We start from the raw sequence: 9635 nt of genomic DNA on the forward strand, positions 1-9635 counted from the left end.
GCTCAAAATGGAAAAAGTCTATGTGGATTCTACTGAAGGGCTTAGTAGTAGGTATCCAATTGGATTCTAATTTGGGCTTAGACACTGTAGCCATACTAAAGCAAATATCGCAATTCTTTATATAGTTTTCTATATCCATATTAATTCCATACCAATAAACAGTGCGCCTAGCCATTTGTTTCATTTTGACAATACCCAAATGGTTGGCGTGTAAAAGCTTTAAAATTTCGCTTTGCATAAGCTGTGGTATAACTATCCTTCCCTGATACAACAAGCACCCGTCAACAATTTCCAATTCGTGCTGATTAGCAAAAACGTTAACGAATCGCTTGCTGATTTTTTCTGGCCAACCCTCCCTAAAAAAATTATTATTTCCATTAAGAAACCGTCTTGTTTACTTACTTTGGCTATTCGCACTGCGTCAATCGGAAATTCTCTACTAAAGTTAATACTTCTTATTAATTCCTCATCAAGTTGTCTGGGTACCGCCTCCAACAATGGAAATCGCGAACAAAAATCAGCGTTCCCCATCTTAGAAGAAGGTCTGTATTGTATATCGAAATCATAAATGGGCATTTCCAAAATATAGCGCTGCAGTCTGGTTACAAAAATAGAGTTTTTCCCTTCTTTACCAAAAATCCCTACTTAAGGTTTATGGTCTGCAAATACCTGGAATTTCTGCCCATATAGGTATTTATGGAACTTCTTAAATGTTGAAGTTAAAGCTAAGGCTTCTAAATGGAGGATTGGATAATTTTTTTGTGCTGAGTTTAATGAGAATGAAGCGAAACATATCGGTTTTTCAACTCCATCTACGATATGTGCCATTACCCCACCAAGACCATAGCCCGAAGCATCAGATACTATCACAATGGGTTTTTTTGGGTCATAAAACTCTAAAATCCGACTCTCTAATAACAACTCTTTACTCTCCTTGAAGGCTTTATAACAATTGTTATCCCAAATAAATTTAGTATCATTTTTTAAAAGTTTATATAAGTAAAATAATTTTGAAGAAAGATGTGGTATGAATTTATTATAATAATTTATAAGTCCTAAAAAGGATTTTAATTCACTAACATTCTTCGGAGCATTTGCTTCCTTAATTGTTGAAATTTTGTCAGGGCAGGGTAATAACCCATCTTTGCTTAAAATGTATCCCAAATAAGGTAGTTTATTCACGAAAAATTTGCATTTTTTCCAGTTGACTTTAATATTTGCCTCTGACAATTTCGTGAGGACTTGTTCTAATTTAAGTATACAGTCTTGTAAGTTTTTTCCCGCTATTAAAACATCATCCAGGTAACAAGATACATTTTCAATACCTTGTAAAACCTGGTCCATCACCTGTTGGAATATTGCGGCACTGGACGATGCACCTTGGGGCAACCTGTTAAATGTATATAAACCTTTAATAGTATTAATGACCATGAATTTCTTGGAATTTTCCGATAATGATAATTGCGTGTATGCACCTTCAAGATCTAGTGCGCAAAAAATGCTGCAACCTGCCAGCCCAGCGAACAAATCTTGTGGAACTGGCAGAGGATAGGTATTTGGTATTAAACATTTATTTATAGTTACCTTGCAGTCAATAACTAACCTTATATCATTATTTTTCTTCATCACGACCACCACTGGAGACGCCCAATCACTCGTCTTTATTGGTGTAATTACTTGCTCTCCCTCCAATTTCTCTAAGTAGGTAAGGACTTTTTCTTTTAATCTATAAGGAACATTATAAGCCTTTTTAAAAATTGGTTTCTCGTCCCTAAGAACTAAATCAGCCTCATATCCAATTATGGGAGAGGAAAAATCTTTTATAAAAACATTAGAAAATCTTTGTCTAATTTGTTGAATCAATTGAGACTCACTTCTTTCACTTAAGTTATTTACACTCAATGGACCCGTGAAAAAACGTCTCCAGTCCCCAAAAAATATATCCAATGCATCGCGACCTAAGAGAGGAATGAAACCATGTTTGCAATCTAAAACGACTAGGGTTAAACAAACCTGCTTACCCCTATATTCGACATTCATGTTTGCTTCCCCCGCAATTTTCAAACGTTCCCCATTCACCACAGCTAATTTCTTCTCTGAATGAATCAGAGGTGCCTTAAAATTTTCGCAGTATGAGAATTTACTCATGACTGTGACAGAGGACCCGCAATCAATTTCCATTTGGAAAAATTTCCCTTCAATTAAAACGGTGATTAGACAAGGGTTGTTAATCTTATTAATTGAAGTAACCAACATACAACATATATCACCTTTAGGGTCGCTGTCGCTGTCTGAATCCTGTGTCCTCAACTCGTTGAATATCTCTTCCAGGTTTTTGCTCTGTGTGGGTTTTTCGTAAGAATCTACGAATTTCACAGACCCCCTTATCAAATTCTTAAGCTTGAAACATTTCCTCCTAATGTGTCCGCTGACACCACAGAAATCGCATATTATATTTGGGTTGCTTTTCCTAACTGACATCTGTCCTTTACGCCATTCGGCTGGCTTAATATTAGACCCATGCCAGTTATCTTTTTTATCCATCCTATTATATGGCGAAAATCCTAATCTGGCCCTAACCGGCCCCTTCCATGGTCGAGGAGTCTCTTCCTGCCTCTTCGATCTAGTATCGTATGTTCTCTGGATATTTTGCCAATCACCCGTATTACCATTCTCTCCTATCCCCAGGGATTTAGCATTGGATTTTGCCATTTCCCATGTTAGGATAATTTTTTCCGTAGCCTCAGCACTCCGTTCTTCATCTTCATTAAGTAATTTTTCTTGTAGTCCGGAATCCCTAATACCCGAAATAATTCTATCCCTAATCGCTTGATCCTTAAAGGACCCAAAAGAGCAGAACTCCGCCTGAAGTTTTATTGCAAGAATATAATCCTCGAGTGACTCGTCAGGGTGTTGAACTCTATTGGAAAACTTTAACCGCTGTACTAACCCCGAAGGTTTCTTGTCGAACCGCGACTTAAGTTTTTTAATCATATCTGTGTAAGAAATTTCGTTCAAATTCCCCGTAGGGTATAGGAGTTTAAGCTCGGCGTATACAAACGGACCGCCTAACGTGATGAAGTGTGCCTTCTTGAGGTCTTCGCTTATATCGTTAGCCTTAAAACAAAACTCTAACCTGTCAGTCCAATCAGAAAACGAGCAACCCTTTCTGTATGATTCTATTAATGAAGCCATGCTTACTTGAGCCATACTGAGTGTATATATATATATATATATATATATATATATATATATATATATATATATATATATATATATATATATATATATATATATATATATATATATATATATATATATATATATATATATATATATATATATATATATATATATATATATATATATATATATATATATATATATATATATATATATATATATATATATATATATATATATATATATATATATATATATATATATATATATATATATATATATATATATATATATATATATATATATATATATATATATATATATATATATATATGTATATATAAATTTTATATTCAAATAAATAAATGGAACGGAGAGAAAAAAAACCAAATTATTCGCCCAAAAACAGGCCAAAATCAGGGTAAATTTGTAAAATACAATTGAATCAATAAACCAACATCAAAGGAAGGAAAACTGAATGACTCACCGAATTATCCAAGGCTTGAAAGTATTAGCTTCACCTTTGCCGCCTTTATTCACCACCTTTTTATCACCACTCCTGTGGTATCCAATTTATCTTTTTGTTCCTTTGTGTGGTATCCAATCCTTGAATCCTTTTCTCCTATTATTCGTGATCCTTTTCCTTTATCTATGAACCTTTGTCCTTATTTCCAAACTCCTTTGTTCCAATGTTCTTTGATCCTAGCACCAAAAAACACAAAAGAGCATTAGTTCCGCGTTATATAATTTATATAAAAAAAATATGATTAAAATAATCGCTCAATATTTATGATAAAATAGAGTGAATACACTGTTGTCTATTATCTCAATAAAATTATAATATATTTATTATAAAACAGAGACCAACTTCCCTGAAAGAAGCGACAATTGACGCTTTCACCCTATCCGAACTTCACGTATCAAAGAGAAGAGGAAAAAAATGGCGTTTCCCCGTGTGTGGAAAACTGTACTTTTCTTGGCTGTACTAATACCGTTTTACACTTTCTCGCTTGTTTCACCCTCGCCTAACGTTGCCGGATGGCCAACTCGTGGCTTTTTCTGCCTGGCAATCGAAATTGCACGATGCACTCGCGAAGAAAGGTTGAGAAGAAAAAACACAAACTTGGACTTAATCCGAATAATGAAAAAACCCGTTTACACAGAATTTATCCTTAAATTTTTGCTTTCACCTTCGTCGCCAGTTTTTATATATATATTAACTCGTCGCGAACCAATTAATTAGGGGAAATCCAACCCCAAGATTATACCCACTTACCGCAAGCTACACAGGAATCCTCGAACTGTTGAAAATGCCCGGAACGTCCAATTGACGGGAACAACGGCACTCCAACAATCCCCAAGGTAGACGGTTCAAGCAAGCCGAAGTAGAGGAGAACCAGTTGAGCGTAAGGGCTAATAGTTTTGTGGCTTCTTCAATTTATCACTAATAAAAAAGTTGAACTTGTCCAGTTAAAGATGAGATCAGAAGTGACGGTCCTGCCGTCAGTTTATTCGCAGTTCCAGTGTTTCCAGAATATCGATTTCCGAATGTCTAATTTTAATCGACATAGTATGACATTTCGAAAGGGCGTATGTAACACCTACTTCTCTCTCGTTAAATTATGACAAAAAACTGCAAAAGTAATGCACGAAAAAACTCCTTTCGTTACAAGACAGATATGCGAATATTTAGCTTATCAGATCGAAAATTAATCGCATGTCAGTCACATTGCTGTTATGTCAGTTGAAAAACACAATCTATGTAGTTTTTTATGTCAATTCACTTCGTTGCAGGGACCACCCTAGCTGCGACAAGCGTTACCCAAAACGCAATTACCATCCGTCAGAGTGATAGACGTCCGGAAGTGGCTATGTCATCGTAAGCGTAAAGATAAAACTCACTCTGATATCCGCATTGCACAAGGACACATGTCCTATTCGTTAATCGTGTTACACCTCGTTAATTTTAAATAAAGATATATTTTCTCGTGTTGTGTGTAATCGCGAGTTGAATATCACAACATTTTGGCGACGAGTAAAAAAAAAACGAGTCAGTTTGCGGGTTTTTGCACGAAAAAAGTGATTTTTCGTCGACGAGAGACTGATCATCAAGTTGGAGGTTAGCTGCGATGACGACGCCAGAGTTGTTCCAGGAGTCCCTGCTGCAGATCCTGACGCAGCAGCAGCAGCTGATCGCTCATCTATCTCAGGAGATGTCAGCAACCCAAAAATGCCTAAAGGAGTTCTCCCGCGATGACGTAGCACTGGATGCACTAGCCGGCAACATCACCGAATTTCGATACGCTCCGGACGAAGGGTGCACTTTTGATTCATGGTATTCACGTTACGAGGAGCTATTCGATAAAGACGCCAGTAAGCTAGATGATTCCGCCAAAGTTCGACTCCTTATGAGGAAACTCGACCCAGTGGCGCACGAGCGGTACACAAGTTTCATACTCCCAAAACTGTCCAAGGAGTTTGGCTTCCGCGAAGCTAAAAGCGCTTTTCGGATCTACCGTCTCGATCTTTCATCAGCGGTATCAGTGCTTGCAGACCGTCAAAGATGAAACAGAGGACATCGTGTCATACTCCTGCAAGGTAAACCGTGCTTGTGTGGATTTTAAACTTGCCGACCTATCCGAGGAGCAATTTAAGTGCCTAGTTTTTGTTTGTGGCCTCAAGTCCTCGAAGGACTCCGATATTCGGATGCGGCTGATCACGAAGCTGAACGAATCGTCAGAGATAACGTTGGCGAAGATCGTGGAGGACTGCAGAGCCCTGACGAACCTCAAAAACGATACCGTGCTGGTAGAAAAACCTTCAGCAACAGTGCGAGCTGTGAAGCACAACACCAACAAACCTGTCAAGCCGTCACGTCATTCATCGGCTGCTGCGGGTAATGGAACCAGGGCAGATCAGCCACGTTCTCCGTGCTGGTCGTGTGGAGGAATGCACTATTTGAAGGACTGCCAGTTTCGGGGTCATCAATGCCGAGAGTGCGGAAAGAAGGGGCATAAAGAGGACTACTGTGCCTGCTTTGCTGCAAAATCATCATCTGGCGATGCGAAAAAGAATGCACGGAGCCAGAAGTCAACAAAGGTGGTCTCCGTAAACACAGTTAGCCGGGGGAGGAAATTTGCGGAGTTGCGGATAAACCATGTTCCGGTCCGACTACAAGTTGATTCGGCGTCGGACATCAGCATTATCACCGCCGAAATGTGGAAGAAGATTGGAGAACCAGAAACATCTCCGCCTTCTTGCCAAGCGGTGACAGCATCCGGAGAACCGCTAAACATCGCATCCGAGTTCTGGTGTGACGTATCAATCAACGGTGTCTCCAAACGAGGTTTGTGTCGTGTCATGGTTCCGGAAATTTCTCTATCAGTTCTAGGTGCCGACTGGATGGACAACTTCGGCCTATGGGACGTTCCAATCAACTCGTTCTGCAACCAAATCAGTAGCCAGTTCCAACCAGGCGTAGGGGCAATTCAATCAAAGTTCCCTGACGTCTTCACCAGCAGTATGGGACTGTGCTGCAAAACCAAGGTCAATCTACCACTACGAGGAAATCCTAAGCCGATATTCCGGCCGAAACGTCCCGTGTCCTACAGCATGGAGGGAGCCGTCGAAGAGGAAATCCAACGACTACATCAACTTGGCGTGCTAAAACCGGTTGATTACTCCGAATGGGCGGCGCCAATAGTGGTCGTTCGGAAGCCAAACGAACGGATTCGCATCTGTGCGGATTTCTCTACTGGTTTGAACGACGTCCTCGAGCCGAACCAATATCCGCTACCGCTGCCTGAGGATATTTTTGCGAAGATGTCGGGGTGTCGGTATTTCAGCCATATCGACCTCTCCGATGCCTATCTACAGGTCCAGGTGGATAAAAGCTGCCAAAACCTTCTCACCATCAACACTCACAAGGGGCTCTATCAGTTCACTCGCTTGTCTCCTGGCATCAAATCAGCTCCGGGGGCGTTTCAGCAACTGGTAGACGCAATGCTCGCTGGACTCAATAGCACCAGTGGGTACTTGGACGACGTCTTGGTGGGTGGCCGAACAGAGGAGGAGCATAATCGAAATCTTGAGCTGGTTCTTAATCGTATCCAGGAGTACGGATTCACCGTTCGAATCGAGAAATGCAGCTTCAGCATGCGTCAAATCAAATATCTGGGACAGATCTTGGATAGCGATGGCATTCGACCGGATCCAGACAAGGTCGCCGCCATTGCCAACATGCCACCACCAATCGATCTGCCGTCGCTGAGATCGTATTTAGGAGCCGTATATTACTATGGCAAGTATGTTCCTGGAATGCGGAAGCTACGGTATCCCATGGATCAACTCCTGAAAGCCGGAACCAAGTGGGAATGGAACAAGGCGTGTCAAGATTCTTTCGATCGCTTTAAGGAACTGCTGATGTCTCCGCTGGTGCTGACCCACTACAATCCTCAATTGGACATCGTGGTGTCTGCCGACGCATCTTCAATCGGTATCGGGGCCAGAATCGCACACCGGTTTCCCGACGGCACCGTGAAGGCAATTTGTCACGCCTCCAGATCGAGAAGGAGGGGTTGGCCTTGATCTTCGCTGTAACGCGCTTCCATCGAATGCTTTTCGGAAGACACTTCACGTTGGAGACAGACCACAAACCGTTGTTGGCCATATTCGGATCTAAAAAGGGAATCCCCGTTTATACCGCCAACAGGCTGCAACGTTGGGTGCTGACTCTTCTCCTTTACGACTTCTCCATCGAATACGTGTCGACCGATAGTTTTGGTTATGTAGATCTTCTATCGAGGCTGATAAACACCCACATTCGGCCTGATGAGGAGTACGTGATAGCATCGATCGAGCTGGAAAATACGTTCCACAATGTCGTTAATCAATCGCTGGAAGTCTTCCCGCTCACATTCAAGTCGATCCAGGCAGAAACCAGAGCGGATCCGGTTCTCCAAAAAGTGCTTCAGCACGTCCAGCAAGGCTGACGTCACCGACTCATACCAGCAATTCTATCTTCGTAAAGACGGACTGTCAGTCATTTCCGGCTGCCTTCTCTACGGTGAGCGACTCGGAAACCCGGAGACACTGGTTAGCGACAATGGACGCCAGTTCATCAGCGGGCAGTTCGAGGGGTTCTGTGACACCAAAGGCATACTGCACCTGAAGACGCCACCTTTCCACCCACAATCCAATGGACTTGCAGAAAGATTCGTTGACACGTTCAAGCGAACTCTCAAGAAAATTACGGCGGGAGAAAGGGTCTCACCGAAGCAATCAACACCTTCTTGTTATGCTACCGTTCTACGCCCTGCCGAAGCGCTCCCGAGGGAAAATCACCTGCCGAGATAATGCTTGGTAGAACGATACGCACTTCGCTCGATCTGCTCAGACCACCAACTGCATTTCACAAAACAGATCACTCCAAGCAGGACGACCAGTACAACCGCAAGCATGGAAGTAAAGAAATCAGGTACAATTCTAAGGACCTGGTTTGGGCCAAGGTTTTCAAGAACAACAGTTGGAGCTGGGAAGCTGGTCAGATTCTCGAACGCATTGGGAACGTGATCTACAACGTTTGGTTGGAGCATAAGAAGACGCAAATTCGATCGCACTGTAACCAACTCCGTAAGCGATGTGAGTCGGATGAAGCCGAAACAGCTGATGAGAGGCAGCCTACGCAAGTCCCACTCGACATTCTACTAGAGTCATGGGGCCTGGATCGAAGTTCAGCAGACGAAACTGAATCGATCGTCCAATCGAATCCGTATGCGCCTCCCGGAAACAAGCCAGTGCAACCAGAGGGACTGCCCCCGAACTCTAATCCTCGCCCTAACCGGAAACAGAAACTGCAACGTCAACCATCAGTAACTCGCCAATCCTCGCGCAGCCGGAGGCGTCCCGTGAGATATGACCCGTACCATCTGTACTACTAAAAGGGGGAGGTGTTGCAGGGACCACTCTAACTGCGACAAGCGTTACCCAAAACGCAATTACCATCCGTCAGAGTGATAGACGTCCGGATGTGGCTATGTCATCGTAAGCGTAAAGATAAAACTCACTCTGATATCCGCATTGCACAAGGACACATGTCCTATTTGTTAATCGTGTTACACCTCGTTAATTTTAAATAAAGATATATTTTCTCGTGTTGTGTGTAATCGCGAGTTGAATATCACAACACATTTGAATTTACTTAACCTTACCGTTTTATAACAAATACATATGTGAACAAACCATGCGAACGTGAAATTACCGGAAATTTAAAGAATAATTCAATCGCCGTTTTCTCCACTTGATGTTTTTTGCTATGGGACGGACATGCGAAGAGCGGCAGTGCAGGTCAATGAAAATAAAATAAATTAAAATTGCAATATATAGGCGAATAATACTCATTTTTTATTAATTATTTTATGTTCAATAAAGCATACTTCTACTATCAAATTTTT

The 9635-nt window shown here is 41.6% G+C and overlaps 2 protein-coding genes across 2 annotated transcripts; both read left to right on the plus strand.

The window, feature by feature from the left end:
- Nucleotides 1-5312: 5312 nt before the first annotated feature.
- Nucleotides 5313-7770, plus strand: LOC129716977 (uncharacterized protein K02A2.6-like). The gene is made up of 2 exons (XM_055666821.1): nucleotides 5313-5579; nucleotides 5719-7770. Exons 1-2 carry the CDS (start codon nucleotides 5313-5315, stop codon nucleotides 7768-7770), a joined length of 2319 nt encoding a protein of 772 aa, XP_055522796.1.
- Nucleotides 7771-8537: 767 nt separating this feature from the next.
- Nucleotides 8538-9122, plus strand: LOC129716978 (uncharacterized). Its single transcript, XM_055666822.1, has one exon. The coding sequence runs from the start codon at nucleotides 8538-8540 to the stop codon at nucleotides 9120-9122; it is 585 nt and encodes a 194-aa protein (XP_055522797.1).
- Nucleotides 9123-9635: the final 513 nt, after the last annotated feature.

The sequence above is a fragment of the Wyeomyia smithii genome, chromosome 1 (genome assembly GCF_029784165.1).
Source record: "Wyeomyia smithii strain HCP4-BCI-WySm-NY-G18 chromosome 1, ASM2978416v1, whole genome shotgun sequence".
Taxonomy (NCBI): Eukaryota; Metazoa; Arthropoda; class Insecta; order Diptera; family Culicidae; genus Wyeomyia; species Wyeomyia smithii.